At 32.9% G+C, this 27,469-nt stretch overlaps 1 protein-coding gene across 1 annotated transcript; it reads left to right on the plus strand.

Annotated features, from left to right (window-relative positions):
• The first annotated feature begins 434 nt into the window (after positions 1-434).
• Positions 435-27,166, plus strand: LOC131668607 (zwei Ig domain protein zig-8-like). Its single transcript, XM_058942925.1, has 8 exons — positions 435-781; positions 12,850-12,950; positions 19,402-19,592; positions 21,305-21,466; positions 22,533-22,667; positions 25,970-26,180; positions 26,433-26,712; positions 26,918-27,166. The coding sequence occupies exons 2-7, from the start codon at positions 12,875-12,877 to the stop codon at positions 26,537-26,539; spliced, it is 882 nt and encodes a 293-aa protein (XP_058798908.1). The 5' UTR covers positions 435-781; positions 12,850-12,874; the 3' UTR covers positions 26,540-26,712; positions 26,918-27,166.
• Positions 27,167-27,469: the final 303 nt, after the last annotated feature.

Raw genomic sequence — 27,469 nt, forward strand, 5'->3', positions numbered from 1 at the left:
ACTCATGTAAGATTCTCATGATATTTGATTGTTTTCAGTTTAAATTTGATGTAAGTGTATTATTTAAAGACTAATATAAAGTAACTAGATTTATAATTTATTTTTCTTGTATAAAAACTTCCACGATGGAAATTATTCAAATGTTTCAAAAACAAAATGTATGAAACTATTGATCAATAAATTCAATATGAAATTAGTTTCAAAAAGTAATAAGCTTACAGTATAAAAATAGTTAACTTAAAAAATATGCACTTTGCTAGCTACGTATATCCGGGCAGCAACGCTAGGTTCAAGGGTCAATGCGCTGAGGAGCAGTGAAACGCCTGCGCGGTGCCCTGAGAAAGAGTGGGGATCGCGCCACCCTCGGTTCTTTCGCTCTAACTCGCTCTGCTCGCGGAAGCAAGCCAGTGAACTGGTGTGCATCAGCGTGAAGAGACATAACATGCGATTTAGTTTTCTTCAAGCGACAACAAGCACATTAGCGGCAATCATCTCGTTTCCTGAAGATAATTCAGTGAACGTAAATGTAAATTAAGTAAAAAACGTGCGTGGCTATTCATTTGAGTGTTAATTAGCTGTAAGTTGCAGTGTAGTTCTGAAGTACTAAGTAGTAAAAATCAAATACAGTTCTATAGTATTAAGAATATTATCGAAGATGATGGATTTGCTTACGACATATCTCGTGAAAAATAATTTAGTGGCAAAGTCGAACTGGAGCTTACCGTGATGATTACGAAATCAGTAAGCAGTATCGCGCGACCCACTTTTTCAACTAAATAAAGTAAGTATCCGTCGTTGCACTTTATCCTGGATCATCAAAAAATGTTCTTTGTATTTATTTATTTTTTCATTTAATTCAAAATTAGCGAGTAGTTATTTATTTTGTAATATTTCATCAATACTGTAGTTGCACACATATATAGTAGCTAGCAAGTAGTGAAAAGTTTTGCTTGAATGTATAAATAATGTATAAATAGAAGTGGTCGTTCACTCGAACTCAGATCAGAACTATTATTTTCCTGTATATTCAAAATACATGCAAAGAATGTTCATAGTGATTATAGGTTTATTTACTTCTATGATGACGAAACATATGATCGTTGTCTTTATTTTCTCTAAACTTCTCTTGTCATAAATACCCTCCATTTTTTTACTATAAAATTTCAAAAATAGTTGGCTTTATTTTTCTATCTGATTAATTATTTGTAATAGTTGCATAGTCGAATTTTTATGCTTAACAAATTCTTACTCTTATACAAAGACTTGAAAACATGATTTATTTGATAACCGTGATTGATGTTAAAGCTGTATTAAAAATTTTTCCGGATGCATGAACTACAATGATAAAATGTGTATACAATATCATGAATAAATCACTAATAATAGTGAATAAAAAACTAAAATCATCGGTAGAGATGGTATTTCATAATTTTTAGTATAAAGAAATCTGATATAACGAAAAGGATAATAAAAAAGTTTGAAGCATGGAAACACATGTTATGTTGCTAACGAACGAAGACTTCTTTGTCATCAGCGGCATTGTAAGTAGAGCAAATTAAATTTTTATCCTTGAACGCATAAAGCTGCGCTGAACTTCTAATCGAGCTTGGTATTTTATAAAGCCTTAACTTGCTTTGTACTTCGGATTCGTGTAGGCGAGTGCGCTAATAAAGCTTCTATCTAATACTTGTGAATTGCTGTGAATGTAAGCTCTTTATTTACTAAACGTTACAATACCTATATAGATTTTATTATTTCTGTTAATACAAAATAATTATGCCAACGTTCAAAATCATTTATCAATACCGAAGAAACCAACTTTCATTTTAAATCAAAATCGCAGCTGTTGTTAGAACGACCATACGGTTCCTGTATACACTCGAGTGTACTCTTTAATGCATGTATGGGTGATTTAATGACAAAATATAGTAATCAAAACTAATGTAATTTTCATTTTAAGAAAATAAAAATTTAAAAATATTTTATTATAAATGAAGTTTGATAATCTTATGAAACTTTGCGTATGACTGTGTATACAACTTTATTCAAATAAGCGATATAATCGACTAATAAATAACAGAACACGTAAGATAATGTTTCGATATTTTTGTGTAAATATTACTAAACTAAAAAGAAACATAAACAAAATTCCACTTGGATTTGTTCATTAATCTTGCTTGGAAGAAATTCTCTTCCATTATCAAAGGTTCCTTCTTTCTTCTTTCACTCTTGAACTACTTTTCCAATTTTCCTACTTTGAGGAGCGGGTTGAGATGATATCGCTCCGATAGATTGTGATCCATGTCATCCCTTTGAATAAATGAATGAAAAAAGAAAAAGATAGATGACGTATTATTTTTTATCAACGGCTTAGTCCTTTTCAACAATGACATAGTTTTTGTTTTATATGCTTTCTCAAATTCTATAAACAATCTTGGTTCCATTCATTGTAAAATTTGTACATAAAAATAATCCAGATTAGTTGCAGAGAAATCAGTTAAAATAATCATACAAAATAATTACAGATACTCTTTATAAGTCGAGCATTTACTATGCATATAATTTCCTGTAAAATAATGTAACATAACGATAATCACATTGTCTGATAACTCTTTCATTTAAATTCTGTAGAATTATCGTAATTTGCAAGAATTTTCACATTTCAATTCCTCCTGAAACATCGAGTTTCCAATTTTCGGATTAAAGTTCTCTCATGCTGAATAGAAACGGTGTATTTCCTCTGCGTGATAACAATCGTATTTCGAAAGTGAATCGTTGTATTTTTTCGTCCTAATTTCATATGGCATTATTAAAGTAGTCCACAGAAAGTTTGTATTTTATATTATAATTGCAATTAGAATGTTTTACTTAAAGTTAAAACAAATCAATAATTACATGTTTTTCTGAAAAATTACAATTCTCAAATAATACTTGTTCGAGTGATAGAAGATATCTCTTTATTATAATTCATGTCCAATCCAAGCTTGGAGAAAATACGCAGTTGCAGGGAAATTCTGAGAATCGGCTCTTGTAATTAATTTGTTCATGAGATGTATTTTAATTGCTTGTCAGTCAAAGATTTCTCTCTCCACCTAACTTTGACAATTATCCCACAAAGTTGCTCTTCCTTAAAGGGGACGACGTAGCCATGTTTGCATCTTGATGCCCCTGAAAAATTGATGTAGGGTTGTTGAAAAAATGTTATCGTTATCGATTAAAAGATTCGCAATTTTCATATTTGAAAGTATTCGATTGTTTGTTCTGTGATCGTAAGATTTCCGTCAAAGCCATCTGCGAGTAAATTTTATCTCCGCAATAACACTGACTGAGAACCTTCTATCTGATAGGTAAAAATTATAAAAAAACTCCCACAGAGTTTACTCAATCGTAACAAAAGTTAATTATATTTCGCAGTTGATACCAGCGAACATCCATTTTCGGAAATTGACAGTGTAATCAATAGCTTTTTCGGAAAATCCGATTTCACTAACTCGACAATTTTCAAATTCAAAACGTTAATAAGTTTATATTTATCTAGAGATCTACATTCCAATAAGAAATTGATTAATAATGAATCAATACAATCTAAAAGAATTTAAAAAAAGTAAAAGGACAATTTTCAAATATACAATTAAGTATAAATTATTTAGTCGGATTGAAAGTTGTATGAGTGACAAATTTAATGAAAGATAGACGGTTCAATTTTTCAGATTTTCCGATATGTATGAGAAAAATAAGAATTATGATGCAAGGCTTTTCTATGCAAATCTACCGAAGCAAGAGCGAAGGAGGGGGTTGGTCCATTAATTCAGCTCGCGACTGCGCGGCTGTCAACGTAACATTGGGAACGGTCAGCTGATAGCCTTTCGCGTTCATTGCAATTGCAAATACCGAATGCAATCGACACGTTGCGTGCTCGAATGCATAAATATGAAGCAAGGCCTGTGGTTGATCGGTTCAATTTCCAGCTGTGTGCTTATTTTCTTCTTTTTTCGTGGGTGAACAATACGTTTGAATGACACAAAAAATATATTGGGCATTGTTGTCAACGGAAAAAATGTGTAGTGTGAAAACAAGTATTTTTATTAGAGTATGATTACATATATATTTTTGATTTACAAAAGACATTGAATATCTTATCGGAATATTTCAATTGTTCAATAAATTAATTTTTAATAATGCAATTGAAAGCAGCATATAGAAAGGTGTGAAACTAATTTCTATACTATACACACCAATTACGAACGGTACTTGAAAAAATGAGTCTTTACTTTTAATCACTCGAACTATAGCCAGTCAATATTACATTACACCACATGCATATTACTATCAATCAGTACATAGTAAAATATGAGCAGAGAACTGATAAAAAAGACGACTAAAACAATTAATAAACGTCAGCGAGACATGATATTGGTGCAAAGCGCTCGCATGTAATAGAGCGTACGCACACACCTGTCAAGTATTGTATATTGACTACGGGCACTTTATACGACAGCATGGCGTCGAACAAAAATATCTCGGTTCGCGGCTTCATCGGGAATTCTTTTGTGGAATTCAGCTCGTGGTATGTAGTTCACCCTTGTGAAATTTGAGTTCAATCCCGACGGTTAACGTGAAACACGAACAAAAATTCTATTTATACATATTTATGAGAAAATCGACAATATCGATTAATTCATTACAACATTTAGTCAGATACGTTTCTTTTGATGAAACTTATTCCAATTCTTTTTATTCGTGTCATTCTAAAATAATTAATTTAAATTATTTCGTTTCATCGATGACTGAATATGTTTGAATATAGCTGTTGAATATTTCACAGAGAGAATATTTTCAATATTTAACTAATTAATTCATGATAGGTAGCTTTTACTCACATAATTCACATGTAATGAAGGACTTCCAAATAAAAACTAAATCCAGGTCACTATAAATACTGATATATGTCATTGACTACGTTATAAATAGTTGTGACAATTTCATTTCGACCAATATTGCAATCTAATAGAGATTCAAAAGATTGGTTCTGAATAATACAAATTAGAAATAAGCTATGTGTATAATATATAAAGCAACTAATATTCTTCAAAGCTTTTTAAAATTTACACGTGTTTTTGCCCACGCCAAAGTTAAACAATGTATATTATAACGTAAAAAATGACAAAGGACTTTTTGTTGTATGAACTTTTTATAAGTAAATTTCTCTGGTTCATTGTCGAACTATCACACTTCGAGGTAACTTTTGAAGTCGAACAAAAACTTTCATGTTGTATCTCTTTCAGGAGCGCACAGACATACGGTGATTCCAAAAACGATTCTACTGTAAGAGTACATATTTACTCGGCAGAGCGCGATGTCTATTGCCGACGTGGAATCGATCAAACGCATGTGTTAACACGCCGAAATGAAATTGTACAATGGCGCCCGTTTTCTTCTTTATTGTATCGTTAAATAATTGCCGTTTATCACGAAATCTTACTTTCGACCTTCGCGCCAACGCCGCTTATCATTTGCTCTTTTGATTTTCTTTCTAGGCGTGTGTTGTATATGGCTGGTCATTTTTCATTTTGGTATACACTTAAGCGTGGATTATTTACGAGGGAAATATTCACTCACTTAGTTCTGCTCTGGGAATAAGAGAAAAAGGTAAGCAAGTATTAATGATTCGTCGAGATTCACTATTTTTATCATTCGTCTCGTAAATTATGCCTCAAAACGTGCGTAGCAGCAACCCGATGCCATCTAAATCAAAGCTCCACTTCATCATTAATAAAGTTGTTGTTTACAGCAACCTAAAATCTCACCGCTTCTCTCTCTCTCTCTCTCTCTCCATATATATATATATATATATAAGTACTATCTCCTACAGTTCTCATTCCAGCCGGAGGATTTTCTTCGGTACTCTTCCGCTTATACCTCAGCAGATTGCGTTCGAGAATTTCGCGCAATAACCACCTCGGTCGTAATATACGCGACTCTTCCTTCTCGCTTTCATTTTTTCCCCGCTATATACGCTTGCAACGAGCGGCTGCTTCTGTGCTCCTACTTGGCCTCTTACTTTTCGCTCTGCTTCGTCTCTTGAGAGCGAGGGTTGTCCTATACTTCACATTCGTGTGTTTGTACATGTTATCCGAGAGTTTTGTCTGGCCGCAAAATGTTTTTTTTTGAATCGCTGTATTTGTTTATTGATTTTCTCGGTGATGCGCTTTCAAGCCGTAAATTTCTTTTCGTTCTACTCTCAAGATGTTATGAAATTATTATTTATCGATTATTAGGACGTAGAAATGTCGCGGGGCGAAAGGTAGTTGTGCGTTATACCAGTAATATTAATAATCAGAAACGTCGAGATTGAATAATCCGCAGGCTTAATCGCGGGAAAGCCCATGCATAAATGTATTATCTAGCCATTAGAGGCTTGGAGCATTCGAGAAACGCATGCTTGCCGTTAATACTAGGTATAGCTCGTGAACAGACGTAGGCCTACGCATGCTCGCATCCGCGTCTGTACGCGCGTGTATATCGCACCTGTACCAGAGAGCTCGCAAGCTTAGTATACAACATATTGTCTCTCTGACGACAATGTGATGCGACGCGCATGCTATTTGAGGGCCTGATGCGCGCTCCTTTGCGGCTGAATAACGCAGCACGAGTCTATGCCGCGCTTGAAAGCAACCTAAGCTTGGCGTCTTATACTCTATTCAAAAAGCCTCGGAACAGTAAACTGCCGTGTAATTATTCGACTGGTCGCCACGTCGCGCAAGCTTCATTGAAAAAGAAACTTTCTACCAGAGCCTTCACTTGTTCAAAGCCAAGGTCGTTAACGGTGTCGTCGTCGGTGTTCATCTTTTTATTTTCTTTTTGTTAGCGGTCAGCCAATATTGCCTGCCTTCTTGTGAGTCTAATGAACGAGTCATAAAGATATATTATATACCTTCATTAAAATGCTTTTATAATTTTTTTCATTGACCGTCAAACAGATGATTTAGTTTCTCAGTTTTTAATATCTTATATATTCACATATTCCGTTTTTATGATATTCTAACGTAGGAGTTATAGTTGGTAATAAAAACTACTATGTAGAAAAATTATAAACTTGTCAAAATTAAAAACAAAAGTTTAATGTAGATTTTAGGAATAGGAAACGAACCAATAATATCCTATCTTTGTTAGGCACACTGATAGCGAATTCTATACATTTCTGATCATTATTACATGTTATCTATCATAGCTGATAAGAGATTATATATATAGATACTATATGGCGTGTTAACACATGTTAAGTGTTTGTTTTGAATTATATTACTTAGAGCATTGAAGAAGTTATTTAATCATATGTTTAAATTGTTTAAAAAGTTCATTGTCTATAAAGTTCATTGTATATATATACGTGTAAGTTTCCTCTTTGCTTTTATTTTTATTTTTATCGTAAAAGTTACGTGACACCTTTCCGATAGTTTTTTCCATAAAATTCACTGTACTAGATTTATGTATAAAATAGAAATAAACAACAAAGCCTGGAATTGATACTGTTGTTATTGATATTAGAGAAATGAATGACAAATAGATTTGGCACAAATTTTTACAGTTTTTATTTCGTTTGTTTAATGAAAATTGTGTAGGTTGACTGAACAGTATGCATAGTAATTTTATTTAATAAAGTGAAAATATTTTACCTCTTCAAAGTCTATGTATATAAATATTTTCTCGATAGTTTTTTTATAGAAAATTGGTTTTGTTAAAATTCAATGAAGAATGAGGCTTAATACACTGACGTGTAAAGATTTCACAGTATTCACAATTCCTAATTCTTATTTCCCTTTTGATATTTTATCATATCCTTATATTAATTTTATTCTAGACCGTTTTATTTAATAGTAAAAATAAATATTTCATTAATATAAGATTTCTTTACATAAATACAAATATAAGTATTGATTATGTGAATGTTTTCCAATCATAAAAACGTGTAGCGGTGCCGCAATTCGATTAGATTAAAATGAAATCGACTTTTTGAGATATATTTTTGGGATATAACCAATGCAGATAGAAAAAGAATGACATTGAAAAATTGTGCACCAAAAAAATTGTAATTAAGGTTAAGTCAAAAGTTACAACGACTAGAACGGCAACAGCATTCGAATAAATATTTATCACGCAAAATAAATAAAGTCAGTTAGAAGAACCAAAATACACAGCGCTGAAATATTTCTATGCATATTTTTTCTAAGATTAATTTAATTTCCTTTATTCGAATGCGGTTTTGATGGTCACGAGAATTTATGAAATAGATTTAAAAACAGTGATTAGACGGTAACATTAGTAATCCCTAAAATATTTTTTAGAAAAATTAATTTCACTGAAAGACATTTTTTTATAATTTAATGAAAAAATTTCGTATTATACTTTCTGTCGTTCTTGAATTTTGTCATGGAATCTCTGTGTATTTGCACATAAAATTAATGGAATCCACAAAAGAATATATTTGTTTTAAAAAAAGTCGTTCATTCCGCCTAAACAGTTTAAAAAATAAATATTTAAGAAAGTTCGAAATATTTAATAAATTACGAAAACAAACTAACTGTTTTCTTTGATCCCTATAATAAAGTCTTCCGTATGATCAAAGACGCTTTAAATTTTCATTACTATCCAATAAAACAAACAACAGCACTGGAATTGTTTTCGAGACACAGTATTTCACAAATCAACGCCACTGAACGATTCGAGGACGACTGAAATATTGTAGAGTATCTTATGTATGTTCTAGAAAAGAGCGACAAAGCAAGGATAACTATTAACAAGCTGATATTTTATTCAGTCGTTGGTTACGAGAGGACTGGCCGGAGGTCATTAGACATCGTACGTCTCACTTGGGCGCGCCTGGAATTAATTCAGCGACGTAACCAAGACGGTGGGAGGGGGGCGGAAATTCCGGGGAAAGGCATTGCGTGAGGGATTTATCGATCACGCCTTGAAGCGAAATTCGCGTGTAAACTGCTTTATAAGGTGCGCATTACAGGAACAAGGGTCCGATAAGTATTTCCAGAGGATATGATAAACTACGTTCAGTACATTTCTGTTTTGTTTATTTACTCGGTGCCTGTATTGAGGATTCCCTTTAATCTTACACGATTATGATATGAAGTATAAATAAAATCTCGAACTATGATTATCTAAAATTCTACTGAATTACTAAGACTATACTTTATTAGTTTTTTTTTTATTCCAATTATTTTAAAAAACTTTAAATGACTTATCTCTGTCGTCAATGAACGACTCATCAATCAATCAAATAACCCACTCTTCTGTTAATATAAACAAATTTTATTTAAAAGTATTTATTTTCATTAAATGTACAAGATTACTAACCAACTCATATTCAATGTGCTAAATATTCAAGAAAAAAATGTTTCAATTCTTGATTAATATATAGTTAATAATGAAAATAATGTATTCATTTATTAAATATTCATAATTTTATAGTTAACATTTGAAATATAACTGATTGTACAATGCATATGTGGAATATGAAATTCAGTTTGCGGTTCATACCTAATGAGACATCGATTACGAGGGCCGTTAAATCACGCGGTTAAGCAATGGCACCGCAACGATAACGAATCCTAGTTTCACGGCAATTTACAAGAACAGCCGTGATAGAAGCTAGCAAATGTTTACTAGAAATGAAATTATCGCTCCCTGCACAAATTTTTATGGGCTCATAATTTTCACGGGCATACACGACAATGTGATGCAATATACTCGTACTCGTATACGTGTGAGCCGATAATAAAGTTTGACTTTCTTTATAAATGACGAGTGTATTGTGGTACTATTCAGAAAAAACGAATTTCATTTTTTACATTTTTATTTATAATTCACGTGATATTTCGGTTGTCATTTAAAAAGATTAGGTTACAAGACAGTTCTCTGCGCTTTACTTCAAATAAATTCTAAAGCAATTTAAGTTCTCTTGAAGTCACATAATTTTCCAAGTTCTTTTCAAGAGCGCGAAGAAAAAAATCAAGACCATAACGAATCACCATTCACTAGCAGTACACGTCGGAAGTTGGACCATTTAAGAAGAATCATTTAACGTGTTGAGCGCGCGTACGTTTAAACTTTTTCAACTTTTATAATCGCTGAGTTACGTGTCGTAAAAATTGATTTAATCCTGCAAGACTGCTTTTTACAAAGAACTTTGTGATTTTTGCCGTTTAATGAAACGCATGTCCACGTCCTATATATCACGATTTTTTACGAGCTGTAACTTACAAAAAAAAAAAAAAGAAAATGTAGCATGAAAAAGGAGTCTGCTGCAAAAAGTAGCATGAACGTAACTTTCGGGAACCATCCGTCAGGTGTGTGCACATAGACAGGTATTACCTCGAATGAATTATACGCATAAAAGTTTAGTACCAACATGCATCATCGCTTGTTTTGGCTGGAGTATTAGCCTCATTTTCTTCGAATGTGCATTTTTACTCTTATGAACTTTAAATTATAAAGTGAAAAATTCACGGGTTTTCTTTCTATAAGCAACCTGTCACCGTATAATGGAGATTGATTTTCAAGGGTAGATATATTTTGCGAGGTCATCAAAAATATAGCTCCTTTTTATATACTAAAAAAGCAGAAATACTCAAACTCATTACTTTTTCGATCAAAAAAAAAATACGAGGTAGCATTTATAATAATTGATGCTGACTTGTTTGCATAGTTGCATAGACACATTTATTGTTTGTCATAAGTGAGAATTGCTTTGAAAATTGAAATCACACGCTGTGAAAATTGTAACGGTCTTTTTGTCTTCCATCTTCAATAAAATAGCTCATAAAAACACTTTGAAAAAATTCCTTTCCTTACAACAAGATTCGAAATGGCTTGTGACAGTTTTTTTATGCAAGAGAATTGGTTTCAAACGGCTATTTTCTTAGCGAAGGAAGTCTTTTTTTCTCAGCATACCAAAGCACTCTAGACCATTAGTGAAACTGCAGTGTCTACTGACATGACTTTCATAAGCGATGCGTAAGATGCTCTTATGTAAGATTATACCACTGAAATTCAATTCGCGAACGCTATGGAACTGTGTAATGTAACTGAGTAAAGCTTATATGCAGGTACGTATCCTAGATATGTTCAACTAATCCTTCGGAGTATCTTTCATACTATCTAATTAACCTAATATTAAATATATATTTTTAAGAACAAAATTCTTCAATTAAATTCCATTAGTTAACTTTCAAATACAATGTTTTTATTAAAGACTGTTTTCTACCATTCGCGATAGAATTGAGTTTTATAACTGGTAATAGAAAATTTATCGGAACTTCTCTCTGCGTGTTATTTGTTCAATACGATAACATTTCTGGGAAAATAATCATGCAAACACATCGGTTTCACAACTAACGCAGTTATGCCCCGCAGCTCCCAAGCTAGGATGTCTATCGGTCATATATGTAGCATACACATCCACAGGGGCGAACTAAGGGATTTCGATAACGCTCACCAAAGAGAGAGGGAGGGGACGAGCGAGGAATGCCACGTGTTATTGACAGAAATCAATAATATCAAGCGACGCGTACAGAGACTTCGTTAACGCAGCAGACGTTTGCTAATGATCGCACAGACTATATATACGTGCCTGCAGATATGTTCGTCCTTGTCCCCTGCGCAATAAAATTTTACACGCATAATATAAGACTCACATTGAGCACGAAACATCATACTTTATATGACATTCTACAATGACGGAAGCACTATTTAAAATAAGTTTTTATTTTATGTTTTTAATTATTTCAAATTTTATCGTGTGGAACTATTTCATATTTGAGCTTGAAATAAGGAAGTACAAGTAAAGTATCTGCGTATTTATGATTAAGTATCTGTATATTTCGGAATAATAGGAAACTATATCTATAACTATAGATACAGCTATAGATAACTCTAAAAAATTATTACGCCAAGTCCGATTATTCGAGATCAAAGAAATGATCTCTTCTTACAAGGGGCTTATCGAAATAAAGGAGCTTTAGTGTTATCGAGCAGGCTTGAAGTAAGCATTACCACAGTATATGACCTTAATGAGTAATTGTATTTTCTTGTTTCTCAACTCCAAACTCAAGAATCATATTAAATTCATAGCTATGACAAACTCTAACGAACACTTCGGTTCAGTTTATTCAGTGAAGCTTAATACACAAATTATAGTGGATTATATCCCTGCTATATCAAGATTACGCTGCATCGGAATAATGTTTGCGTGACTTTTATCTGAAAATAAATGAGAGATGATGAGAATTCTATTCAAAATTAGAACTGCGTAGTAGAAAGAAATTCTTTTGACTGTCGTTAAAAATAAAGAAATACTAAATGTAACTGAATACTGTTTGAGGAAAATATTTTTTTGTATTTCTAATTGTTGTAGTAATGCATATCAATGTCTATTTGTTTTTATATTTTCTTTTACGAAAGAAATAGGTGTAAATAAGGTACTACGTTGCGTTATATTTGATTTCTCTGCGTGAAGGAGTTGTCGCTTTGAAGTATTCCATTGCTCGTTAACGTAATTCAGCTGCGTATCTTGTAATTACGTTTCGTGTACAAGGCGGCGTTCACGCGGTCCCTTAATTTTCATCTAAAGTTAGATCTTGATTCTTACTTTTTGCATCCTACACGTATATTGATTTTTATAATTATGTTACGTAGAAAATTCACATTAACGTCGTCAATGATGTTATGACTACGTGAAAAATTTAATCTCTTATTTAGAAAACTGTCTAACACTATGACAAAAGTTTATATTCATATTGAATACTTAAATGAAAAGTATTTTATTAATCATTACAGGTGGACATTAGAATTTCGATAAAAGATGCACGACCGACTCTCATGGTGCACGCTGTTTCTCATTTTGCCAACAATTTTACTTGCCAGATCTCTCGACAAAGGTAAGTCAATTTCACCTTCCACGCTTTCAATTTACGTCGTATCCAATTGCCTTTTTTTTAAGAGTGGGGAGGAACCCCTTAATCCTAATGCCTGAATCTCGTGCGTCTCTTTAAGAGCTTTAGATGGCTGGTTTCTCTTTTTGAGCTAAGCATTGCTTTCAGTACCTCGATTAAAATTCGAAAAACTGTTTAACTTACAAAAATATCATTCGTGCCAATAATCATTCGTTGATTACTTAATTGATGCATTTGTCGACATTAATACCAAGAAGCAAATTTTTAATCTTGTTGGGAGCTCGTTTTAACCTTCACTCGTTCCATAAGCGTTCGCGTAATTTTTACTGGGTAAGGTTGAATCTGAATGCCCGCGATCGATACTCTTACACCTATGCAAATTCTGATGCGTCTAGCATGTGAAAGCACTTGCTGAAGTGAAACGCTTTGTTTGCAAGTGATATTTTTAGGAAAAAAGAGATCGATGAAACTCCAGTTTACGAGAGAACGCATAAATGCATAATGCACTTTACGACGAATACGTTTCAATTTTTGATCGTGCTGAACATTTCTTTTTGGTCAACATTCAATCGTTTTATTCGAACGATCGCTCAAATATAAGTTTACAGTGAAATAAAGCATTATATCCGCAGAGACACATGTTCCAATCGGATAAAAGCTCTCAATACGTATCACACATACACTTTTATTTCCACACGTAATACACGTTTGACATTTTTTCGACAAAACTTTTTGCCCTCAGAAACTAAATACGCGGCATATGCGTACAATTCAAAGCTTTCAGTATAAGCTTAAATTTCACACTCTCGCAACGCTCAAACTTAATCCAACGGAATTTCACAACAAAATATGGACGGAAAGGGGGAAAAAATTCCAATAACAGTTGGAACACTGTAAAGCGCATAGCCAGATAATACCCACGACCCACATGTATTTTCTGAATGCACGTGTATTCAAGAACTGTCAGTCCTTGTGAAAATCCGCCCGCCCTGCGTCCTTTCTTTTCCTTTTGCCGTGGCGCCCAGTGCGAGTATGAATAGGGTAGGGATGCGTTCGCAAGCTGAGCATTTTTGCGACAGTGAAACGCTGCTGACTTCTCAGCGTCGCACACACACGGGTCTCGCTGTGCGATGTGCGCGCTCCCACGATGGTCGTGTTATATTATTCAAGCTGTGTTTTCCAGATTTATGTGACACCGGGCAAATGTATAAATCATTCTGTACCTATGAATTATGCGAATTTCGCCGCCTTTCACTCGCTTAATTATGCTTGTTGAGACAAGCGTTCGTTTTGAAATATCGTCTTCGCGCGACGTATCACTTCCAATGATAGTATCGTTGACAATTGTTGCACCGCTGGACAAGTCTGATATTCGACAAACAAATTTTGCGTACAAATGAAGAATACTTGAAAATCTCCTTTTGATCGTCAAGATTGTATTCGCACGGCTAATGCCCATATAGCATGCATCAAAGGTGCCCTTTGATATTGAAGTATAGATATCTGTAATACAGTTACACGCCATGTGAGCATTGCTTAAGGGTCAAGCGACTATATATGCGCAAAGTACACATGCCAACAGCGCGCACATTTCGCTTGTATACGTGCGCCGAGCAAATCCGATCTATCGCATACATTCATACGCATATACGACCGATGATTGCTATAATCGCCGTCATATCAAGAGGGAAAGAGAGAGAGAGAGAGAGAGTAGCGCATTGGTCGGCTCGCTCTTTGATTTTTTCCTCTTTATCCCCGATCTCTAGCACTTTTTTCTCTTCACCGTCACACGTCTCTCTGCCGCTCGCACCTCGAGATTGCTGATAGCACATGCACCAATTTTATTTGTTAGCCTTTGTTGCACACCAGGTATTTGGTACTGTTCTTCAGACGTATATGTGACTAACGTGAGAAAAATCGACTTTTTAATTGGACTCGGTGTAGTGATTTATTTTTTTGATCATCTAAATCGCTATATTGTATATCCATAGTGATGAGACATTAATTCTTAAAGTAATCAAAAAAAAACGACAAATTCATCTGTCTAACAAACAGTTTTTTTTTTCAAACAATTGTCTTGAATATAATGCTTACCGAATCTTGAAACGAAGAAAGAGTTATTTAGGACGAAGAAATTAGTATTTTTAAACTACTCTCAACATCATTTTCGAGATATTGTTCTTACTTTCTTATAGACTTAGTAGGCTTTGTTACTCAACCTCAAAATAAAGATTTAGTTATTAAGATACATTTAAATGTATATTTATATATAAATAAAAATGCAAATCCTATTCTTTGGTATATTACTTATATTGCTTTTATATCTACAGATAATTAATATCTAATAGAAAACAGTATCACAAAATCATTTAGTAATGAATTTCTCACGACTTTAATTAAATACAACAATTTGAAGTGCTTTATTCAAAAATTATAATGTTTCTCTTGTATAAAATTGGCTTATATATCTTTTATTCCATATTCGCTTAATCTAGAAGAATATCTTCAACTTTCTACAATATTATCTAAAATAAACCTGACAAGTTACAAAGTAAAAATAATTAAATCAAAATCATGTTTCACAGTCATGCAATTTAAACATTTATTCTAAAAGTTAGTCATTTAAATTTAAAATTTACATGCTCAGAAAATGTAAAATACTCACGTTATAATTTTTTTTAAATCTGCTGTAAACATGTTAACTAGTATTATTATACACGCTTAGTTGGCTTTTTGTGTTATATTTTTCTTGTCATTTGTTACATTATGTGAACATTTTACAAGACAATTTTGAGATTCCAATAATATATAAGCATAGACAAATCATGCTGTTTGAAATTCACTACGTACATCGGTATTCATTGATAAATAAAAATAGAACTTGCACCGATTATTTCATAAAAACTGATCAATTTTAACTCATTTCGAGATATATGGGCAAATCACAGAAACTTTTGATTTTTGTGTTACTCGCTTCTACAGCTGTATAGACATGAGTTTGGTCAAGTTGTAATGGCTTAAATTTAAAGGTCTGTAACGTTTATATATCAGGAAAACAATTATTATCAGTTCAATATTATTCTTTGTATGCGATTCTGAAGGTCAAAAAGGTAAAAAGTTAGAATATTGATGAATTTTGCATGTTACTTTGCTTGTTACTTTGCAAAAAGAAAAATTTTGAATTGCTGTAAAATGTAGAGCATTGCTTGAATTTTTATGAAACTTTCAAGAGTTGTTGTATTTACAATGTTCTTAAAGAAATATCTTCATTTTTTTATGTGCTCATAATAAAAAACAAGTGGTAGTCGCTACAAGTTTTGTTACTAATTTTTTCATTTTGTTCTATTAATTTTTTCTTTCTTTCAATCAAACTTTAAGACATTATTAATTTTAATATCACAGATGGTCATAAAATTATTGATTTATATTAAGAATTTCAAAACATAACCTCTTATTTTTTTAAAACGATTTATTAACGGTATATTTCCTGTTTGCAGATTATTGTCCATTTTGGTTATTCCTAAATTAAATTTACTGCTCTAATATAAATTTCATACTTTTAGATTTGTAATGCAACTATTTCAAATTGTACGGAAAATCAAAATTTTGCGGTCTTTTTTCGCATCAACCAATCACATCGTTGGATATCTGCGACAGTTCTCCTTTTTAAGATAAGAGAAGAAGAGAAGAAATAGGAGATTGTATTTTTATTGCTTTAGAGAATTTTCTTGCTTAATAACCGTATGAAAATTGTATTTGAAAAATAACAAGATCTCAACAAAGCAAACAAAAAGCAGTCAATGAGCTTCTGTTTCGCAATTGTATTGAATGTAAAATTGACATCCAATGACGCAATTATTTTTTGTCTCATCCGCGAGGTCAACCCAAGCAAGTTTAACACGATGAGCCTGACGTTTGACAGGATAGCAGTCAGGAAAGGTCGAGGGGGGAGGTTTGAAAACTGACGAGTTAGTTGGCGTCCTCAATATACGCGCGGATTATTTAGCCAGCGACGTATCTCGCGTGCAGTCTGGCGTATACACGCGTGACCTGCTCTGGACTGCTTGCTACTGCTACTCTCTGTAGCGTATCGACAACGACGATCAACCACACGCAATTCGGGCTCACGAGGCGAAACAATATACGCCCTTTGACGATGTAATGTTTTTACTCGTTCTCTTTGGTCTACACATATACACACGTCTATGTGATTTATTAGGACAGTTCTCCACAAAAAAATCTGATTGGTGTTTCTATGGTTCCGAAAAATTACTTTGTGATTCATAAGCGCTGGATATTTGGAGAAGCTCGTGATTTATGCTGTGGTTATGTTACTTACAATATTTATAGTAATACAAGGTCAATAAATAGAACAATAGTGTACATTATAACTTCGCAATAGCTTAACGAAATATTTCAAAAGTATAATGTTTTACGTTATTCCTTAATCATAAGCAGCATAACTGCTGAAATCTATCATTTATAATTCAAGCATTAAGTACACTTTCGTAATGCTTTAGCAATTTCAATGAACATCCAAATTTAAAGAATGTGCGCAGTATAGAGTGCACAGTACTTCTAACGAATTAAAATGCTTCTTTTTATTTCCGTCTGTTGCTTTCACGCTACTTACTTTTTTTATCTTCCATTTCTTCCGAAATATTTACTTTACTTTAGCAATGCTAACTTACAGTGACAAAGTTTTGATGAAGCATATATAAACATATTCTTGAATTCTTGTGTTATTGATTGTCTGAATGAAAAAGTAGAAGCTTACCTTTCACTTTGTTTACTCAGCACTCTACTAGCAAGACTTAACAACAATGCACTTGTTGTCATTATATGAAGCATTGACCATCCTTGATGTTTTTTTCTTAGAGAGAGAGAGAGAGAGAGAGAGAGAGAGAGAGAGAGAGAGAGAGAGAGAGAGAGAGAGAGAGAGAGAGAGAGAGAGAGAGAGAGAGAGAGAGAGAGAGAGAGAGAGAGTTGAGTGAGCTGCAATTAAACTATAACCAAGAATTACACAAAGAGCTATTTTTCGAAAGCTTGAGTAGTACATAATTTACCGAATGCACTAAGTGTCTGCATAAAACTTAACTACAATTTATTATCTATTGGTTTTTGCCACGCCGTTGTATCTTGATGGCTGTATTTTCGATGAAAATAGTCCTTATCTTAAGTCGAGTTAGAGGGTCGTAAAAGTTGTAGTTACCCTCGTAAATTCATTAAGTACCGAAAAGTAGTAAAACAAATCGTTGTCTGCCATCGGTAAATACTTCTTATCACTATTTGGGATGTGAAAAGCAGTAAGGCGTTCCAAAATAAAATTATAAAGACAAGTAAAAGGAGCAACCTTAGAATTGCAACGATATCTTCAGGAGGATAATATTCAGCGAGCTGGACCGTCAGGCGAGAAGAGATAAGTGGATTTCACAAAAATCCATGGAAAGAGTTGAAGTAGCTATTGGGAAGAAAACAAGAGAGCAGAGACGCAGTTGGTCGTTTAATAATCCAAAGGAGACTTGGGCTTATTCTTCTAGCAAGACAAAAGGCGCTCGCCCGAAAGCTCAAAGCTCTGTCTCAAGAGTCTTCTTGTACTCTGTACTCTTCGCTACTCTTTCCCTGCACGTATTTTCTTCTTCTTTTTTTCGCCTGCACAGCATAGTAAGCTTATTAGAAATTCACTGTCCTTCTTTTTTTCTTCTTTTCAGTACAGTATTACCGATTTTTAATTTTTCCTACGCGAAAGGAATGATGAATGAAAAAATACATCCTTTCGTGCGAAAGTTGTAACTGTTTGTCATGAAGTCTTTCGCTAAATGAATGGTTTACGAGATGAATGTCATCGACATGTAAATGCAATTGGCGATAGTCGGTATTAGACTGCCTGCGTTAGATCTCAGTTTCTGTCCCTCTCTAGTTGCACTTGAGTCAACGTCGAAATTCGAACGCATCTCGAGCTTTAATTGATTGCGCATCTCCCTCCCCCTCTCTCTCAAATGTTTGCGAATGCAATCCCGATGACCTACATAGCGACTAATTTCAGTTGTCTGAATACGTCAATAAATGTTTAGATAATCTTACTGGTCGCACTACTTTATTTGACTTATTTACGTCCAACATATATTGAAACCCAATCGTACTCGAACAATTTTCAACTTGCAGCATTAAGAGTAATGGATGTAAAGCAATGAATATTGCAAGTTGAAAATTATACGTGATAAGCGAAATTGGTGTTTTCTTTTGCGATGAGTAAGTTCAGTTGTAAGATGATAAGATGAGAATTTCCAGAAGAGGAAAAGCAATAGTCTGATTGCAATATAACTGTGTTTGTTGTATAAGCTTGATCGCGTCCTTTAATCAAAATGAGAAAAGAACAAAGGATTAAGACAAGGATAAATGTAGTAAAGAACGGTTTTCTTCATTGTGATTCTAGAGCGTCAAGTGCAGTTCAGTCCACCCTCGGAATGGAAGGCGTTGTATTACAGCAACCTCGAGGATCTACAGCGCGCGAACGAGGCCAACGAGAACAACACCATATCGAACGTGACGGTGCAGTTGGGCAGTACCGCCTTCCTCTACTGCAAGCTCCGCAATCCTGTTGAGAGAACTGTTGCCGATGTTGAGGTATATATATGTTTTGCAACTGTGAATTTCACGTTACCCATCTTGTGCAATTCAATTTTGTCGAAACTGGTTGAACACGTCGTGTTTTTGTGAGGATTACTGTTGAAAGAAGAGCCGTTCCCGAGAAACACAATAGATCAACCAATGATTGTTTTTTTCTCCGAGCCCTCTTGATAATCCATAACAAAACTTTGCGAAATCACTTTCGAGATAATTTCGAGTGAAGTACCAGGAAACATAAATTAGAAAATCCATACAGTGGGAAGAGAGTGTGACTGAAGCGAAAGAGCAGTGGTACATATAAGCCTGCGGCTTTATTATTTCATCAAACGAAAATTGTCGCGCGTTATCTCGTGGCCATAGACAGTTTTGCTCCAAATACGCGTGTAATCAATGTTCACGCGAGTAAGATTGATATTCCTCACTAGAAGACATTCTATTCATTCAAAGGAACGTTATCAAAGCAATTCAAACAGGCTCCTGCTTGCTAATCACGTGTGTTGAATAATTTGGCACGCTGCTGGGCTTCCTAATTAGCTGTGTGTTCTGTCATTCTTGTCATACTGGGTTTATTCAATATGTTTGTATTTCAATGACAAGTTTGTTCATTTGACTAATGGAATAAATAGTAAATAATGTCGATATCCGTAATAAAGCTTTCTTTAATCATTAAAAATCCATTTGTTTTTAATATTTAAAATGAAACCAAATGTTATGTAGGAACAATTTGTTTTGTATGAACTTTTATTTTATCTTGAATGTAAAAAAATTCTTTTAGTGATGCACTATACCATTACTGTTTAAAAAATCTGACTATATTATGATTACGATAAGAATAATAAGATTATTATTGGACAAGACATAACGTTTGGGCCTTTTTTCTGTTCGTTAATTTACATCAAAGATCAATGGTGTACGCACCTATGGCTAACCAAATACAAGAAAATTCGTGATTTTGTTTGAAACTATGTAGGCAGATCGTCTTTGAATACGTGGAAGTGCACTCGACATTGGCATGCCGCCAAACACCAAAGTTCGATTGCCCTTTGAGCGGCAATCGAAACGTTATATACTGCACCATACGATCCTAAACTTTTCCCTTGTAAAACAGAGAAAATTTGTATAATCAACCTGAAAGCTGTTTTTCATCATTTCGTACTCTCCTACACGTCTCTTGGAAGAGATAGAATCACCCCGTAATAAATTTTTTGCTCTTGATCAGTTCGTGCTTTCTTTATCCATACAGTCACGCAGGACGTTATCGATTTTTCATACTAGTGTGTTAATGGAGAAAGATAATCAACCCTTTACTAACTGACGATATTATCTTATTATTTTTATTATTTACAAAAAAAGTGAGGTTTTATTTTCAACGCGATGCATTAAATATTTAAGCTGATTAATTTATAATGGATTATTATGATTATCTGTCAATTAAGTGACGCAATCCCTTCAACGATGCAAAATAACTACGGATATACTATAATTTACTTTTGTAAAATAAGGATAAATTGGGATAATGCGAAAATATCCTGAAAGTGAAATTAAAATTTTCTTGTTTTATATAAATCGCCATTCTTATAAATATACTTTACTAAATATATCAGTATCTATTCATCTTTTTAATAAAGTTTTTTTTATTTAATAAATATCTAATCAACACATTCAGTGATGTGAGTATTTAACATTATTTTCGATTTAATTCTTTGCAGGTGTCGTGGATAAGGCGACGTGATTGGCACGTATTGACGAGCTCAACATTTACGTACACGAACGACGAGCGCTTCCAGGTATTGCACCCTGAGGGTTCGGAAGACTGGACTTTGCAAATAAAATATGTACAGGAACGAGATAACGGGACCTATGAATGTCAGGTAACATGAGATTCCTTCTTTCGTGCTTAATGAATATATAGTTATATACGATTTTTAAAACTATATTTACGATTCAGTACTTAAAAAGGTACGTGGTACGCTAGAAAAATTTACGATTGAGAAATTAATTTAAATTATTTGAAATATTGATGAGAAAACCTTCAACTGCATTTCATATACTAAACGGAATGAGCTGTTCATGCTTATATATTCAAATAATTGACATATTAATCATCAATATTAATTATTATTAATAATTATTATTATTAATTAATTAATTAATAATTAATTATTAATTGACATTACTATATCGATATTGCGGCTTTAAATATACTCACATAATGCATCAAAGATAGAAGTGAAATAAAAACAAAACAACCTTGAATATAGTTTAAAAAATACGACAGCAATTAAAAAAAAGGATTAGTTTTGACGTATACAAGGAGTGGTTGTCATTGCAGGTGCAACTCTCAACAAGCGAAAAAATCCACTTTCGTTTGTCGTGTTAAATGTGCGTATTTACCACTCATTAACACCCTGTACACGATTCGCTTTATTTTTTATAGTTTCGCGCGCGGTAGAAAGAAAGTGAAGCTGCTCATTAAAATACATGCACCTTGAGAAAAATGGCACTCAACCTCGTTTTTATACCTTCCTCAAAAATAGATATATCTGACCAAACGTTGACATAATCTACTGACACGAATCACCGACACTTTCGTCCCGCCTTACAGAAGTATAAGCGTTTGGGTCGTAATATTATTAAAGAAAAGTGTAGAGCTAAAACGTGTATTCGAGTTTTTTTTAGTGGTATAAAAGATGATTTTTAATGGAACAAATGATTATTTGTGACATTTAGTTTGCACTTGTTATAATGGTGTTGTTAACGTTTTAAAGCATATTTTCGGAAAACATGACTTTTAGTTACAATCGACTCTTTATACTTTAAATGAATGAACTTAAAATTCCACAATAGTACTGAAATATAATTATTGACAATGTAGTCAAATCTGTGAGTTGTAATGTTCTCAGCGAAATTTATAATTGCGATTATATTATGTTGCAGGTTTCCAGAAGTACAGGAATTTTATCGCATTTCGTCAATTTAAATGTCGTCATACCAGAAGCTTTCATACTCGGAAGCGAGGAGCATCATGTTGATGTAGGCTCCATCATCAAGCTCGTCTGTATTATAGAGAAGGTTAATATATATTGCCAACATTTGTATATATAATAAGAAATCACAGAAATTTCTTGTAAAGATCTATAAATTATCACATGCTATATACCGAAATTTCGAATATACCGTGTTAATATTGATGATCCATCCTAAAATAATAAAGTACACTCATGAATACAAATACGAGTACTGCACACGTGAGTAAACATATAGCAGAATTAACGTATATTTGAATGGCATCCCATGTCACGAGATAATATTATATCTCTGAATGCCATCAATATTAGCAGTTCATTTGCAACATTAATCGTAAATAATATTAGCATACAGATATCTTTTCCGAAAAGCCTAATTTCGAAGTAAAAATTAAGCGAACGAAAAAGTAAATATATCAAAAATGAATTAATGATACTTAGTACTTTTTTATAAATTATTTCATAAAATTTGATAAATAAACAAATGAATTCGGGAAATCGTAAATATTAGTATTTTGGCAAAGATCAATGAAAATTAATTGAAAATGATGGAAATGTTAAGTATTTTAGATTACTGAAATTAGACAACTGCTTGACAACTAATTTAAATTTATCATAAGCTTATATTCACTTTAATTACTTTACTGTTTTTATGTCGTGAGCTTTTTTGCCCTTTGAACGTGCTAGACGCAGAAGGGTGATCCGTAGCCGGCGAAAAGTCAGCTCATTTTTCTTGCTTCCTCGTTATAAATTAACGCAATCGCGATGCTCCGGAGTGTGATCATTCGATTTTCAAAAAACCCCACCTAATTACGGCAATTTGAGAGACGCGCACACCTTACAATTCCTTCTTGCTTTTTTAAAATGATAAATGTTTTGTCTGATAGTTAAGAATAATATCCAAGGTGATTTTTATTTTTCTTTGTTTGACTAGAACTGTGAAATTTTACACATGTATTCTTTGTAACTTCATAAACATTTGAAGCGTTTGCTGGATTTTATCCAGTTTTTTAAATTTATTTTGTAGGTACATTGAACTGATTTGCGTATATTGTAAGGTTGATTTCAATTGGAGATATGTATTAGTAAAAAGCTTTAATTTTCATAATTTGATAATATTATCTGCTTCATGAAAATCAGCCACGGGAAAAATATTTCGGCAATTACATATATATATGGAACAGCTACCATAAAAAAATTAATTGAAGTTACATGTTCACAAATGAAAATAAAATTGTGCTAATGGAGTCAAAATACTTTTTGGTTAAGAGAACTAGCCGGTATCAAATAGTGAATATTAAAAGTTTTTTTTTGGCATATTAAAATCATCCTATTAAAGGTATTGTCACGAAAACTTTTTCATATTGAAGGGCTTAATAAGAGCTTTCCTTTTCATGATCACGAGTACCACAATCTCATTAAGAGACCCTAGAAAGTTTCCTTAATTGTAACATATTATTTGTTGAAAAAATTAACTTTACTATCCCTGTCTTAACATTAGTATCAACAGAAATTATTTGAGAAAGCCTCGTTATCTTCGTTAGGATCTGTACTATGGAATGAAAGGAGCAATTTTCACAGGTCTTTTATTCTTGGCCAATTGAGAGTCACTTTCGAAGTAATTTTTTGCGTAAAATTCTAATCTAAAATCACAATTTGATCATCACGTCAAGATTTTTAGATATCCTAACCTAAAGAGGTGAAAAAGCCCATTTTTTGTTATATTTGAGGTCCTGTAACATCGCGAAAAAAATTTTGTCTGAAAATGGAAAGAAAGGTCTATTTTTATTGTTCAAAATCCATTTTTTTAGTTTGAGATTTTTTTTCATCGAGATATTGTTGATTACCTCACGTATTTTCGCATACATATGCTAATATCTATGTATCCGGAAACTTAGCTGTTTTGAGACTTCTAATATACTTGATTTTAATCAACGATATACCAATGAAAGAAAACGATATTTCTAATCTTAAATATGGATTTTGAAGAGTAAAAATAGATCTTTCAAAAAATTTTTCTCGTTTTTGAAAAAGTAATTCTTTCGCGATGTTACGTGACATCAAATATGGCAAAAAACGGTCTTTTCCGTCTCTTTAGGATAAGATATTCAAAAATCCTGACGTCATGGATAAATTCTGACTTCGGATTCAAATTATGCGCAAAGAATTACTCCGAAAATGACCCCTTATTTAGTAGATCTGTGTTTTCAAAAAAATTATTTTTTTATGCTTGTCACCCATTTTTCCTAAAATTATGAATTGTTTTTTCTTGGGTTCTTTTTTGATAAAATCCGAAAAATCAGCTGAAAAACATGAAAATAATTTTTTTGAAAATTAGCTCCACTTATTCCCTACGGGTCCTACAAAATACGAGTCCTTCCAAAATGATTTCTCTTCATTCTAACGATCAGAAACGCGTGGAGAAGTCAATTTTTAAAAAAATACGATTTTACAATCGAAGGAACTTTCAAGGGCCGGTAAATAAGATTTTGGGATTCACAAGCGAGAGAATAAAAGCCCATACTGAGTTTTTCAAGAGATATTGAATTTCATGACAATATTGTTATTAAGACGATTTTTATACGCTAATAAAGAATACGTTCGATTTTTACTATTAACCACCGACTAGTTCCCTTAAACAAAATAAGTGATTGAAATATTAGAACCAAAGAAAACTTAACATTACATGTCTAAGAAGATATTTATCAGTATTATATTTCTAGGGATATCAAAAGGTCTAATATTTTCAAATTTTAATAAAATAAATAGATACGTCATGAAGAGTATTAACCTACATGGCGTAAAATTCTTTCTCATCACTTTAATACAGTATACGCGTTAGTACTTATTTTCTCAGAACGTGATATTACCAGCAATTACTAACTTAATCGCTACTTTCTACGTGTGTACTTCTTATTGCACCCCGTACATGTAGTCTATAACTTCTGCGGCTGTAGTCTGTAAGTACCTACTATTCTATAGACTCTGGCGTAGTAAGAGTATACTTCAATTAAGATCAATATCAAAATAAAGTAACAAACTTGCTCTGCTAATGGATATATAATACAGGAGTGCCGTTCATAATACTGATTACCTTATAGATCATTTACATTTATATCCATTATTCATAGTAACCATGACAATCATCGTACAAATAAAACTTATCAGAATAAAAATTCCATGCTATCTTCCAAAATAATCATGAACCTTAGAAAAAAATTTAAGAGTAAAAATGAAGATGTTTGGTTGAAATAAAAATAGCTTTTTCCTGCGAGCGAACTTTCTTGTTCTTTTGTGTGCGAAACAAGCTAGCATTACCATAAATTCAAGTGTCTCTTTGTTTTGCAGAGCCCAACGCCACCCCAGTATGTTTTCTGGTATCACAATAACCGCATGATAAATTACGATACAACGCGTGGCAGCGTCACTGTGCAAACGGAACCAGGACCAACGCAGAGTCGACTGACCATACACCACGCGCTCGAATCGGACACAGGCAATTATACCTGTAGCGCGTCCAACACTAAACCAGCTTCTATCTTCGTTTTTGTTACTGAGGGTAAGTTCCGTTTTATTTTTATTTTGTTTTTTATTTTTAAAGTGTACGTGTGTGTGGAGAGAGAGAGAGAGAGAGAGAGAGAGAGAGAGAGAGAGAGAAGGGACAATTTGGAATTGGCTTCAATGAATTGTCGGAAGATGGAGATCGAAAACTCTACAATATAATAAAAACAGTGTTTAGATAAGAAGTTCTAAAGAGATTTTATATACCAAATACAAATAATTAATGATAATCGTGATATTCTCATTACAGGTGATAACATGGCAGCAATTTTACGACGTAAAAATTCCAGTACAAGAATAACCGATTGTTTCTGTATTATAATCGTAACGCTAATACTCAAATTCAAAGCTCAATAAGTCAAGCAAACATTATCGGCACGAAGATGGAAAGTCCGAATGAAACATGTCCAATCCATTAATCAATCGATCTTTGACGGAATGCGACGCTATCTATCATCAGTTCAGGCCACGTTTGGGATAACAATATACATTGCGCTTCGCATTATCGTATTGGACGTGTATATGTACAGGTAAATACATTGATTACACTCGAGAAACGCAAACGATATATTCTACCTGTCATAATTTTCGATGTGCTAGAAATTTGATAATATTTTACATTTTATATATATGTTTTTATAAAAATATCACTATTCAGATAATTTTTAATTCCAATTTCATTGTGAATAACGTTAAAGATATATGTTAATTATATTATTTTATGTTTCTTTATAGGTAACTATTGTGGATTACTGGTGTTCAGCTTAAATGGTCTATCGGAATAATAATAGTCATCTTGTCGAACATCCCATCCCGATATGTTCAAGCTCACTGTGATAGTAAATAATAATTTGTAATTTCCAAATAGTGTAAAACTGTATATAACCGACGTCAGGTACATTTTAACAAATGCATCACACCTTTCGAGTACTTCGAAGTACGCTATTGTAGTCATCTATTTTTAATCTTAAATGTTAAAAAAAATTTTTATTAATAAATATCTTATTTTGACAAAATAACTTGTATTTATTCATTATCATGTTCAATTCTTTGCTCGTATTTTTTTTATATTATTGAGTTTTTATGAAAATATAACTATTCAGATTATTCATAACTTCAATTTGTTGTATATATATTCCTAATCATCCCTTTGTTGTACTCGCATATAGTCTTTTAATTGCTTATATTTTTTCAATATATACTATTGTTTTCAATCAAATATCTTTCAACCATTTACTTGTTATTGATTCGATTACATATATTTTTTATTATTTTTTTTTTTAATTT

Source organism: Phymastichus coffea, unplaced genomic scaffold (assembly GCF_024137745.1).
Source record: "Phymastichus coffea isolate CEN01 unplaced genomic scaffold, Cenicafe_Pcof_1.1 PCOF00081, whole genome shotgun sequence".
NCBI lineage: Eukaryota > Metazoa > Arthropoda > Insecta > Hymenoptera > Eulophidae > Phymastichus > Phymastichus coffea.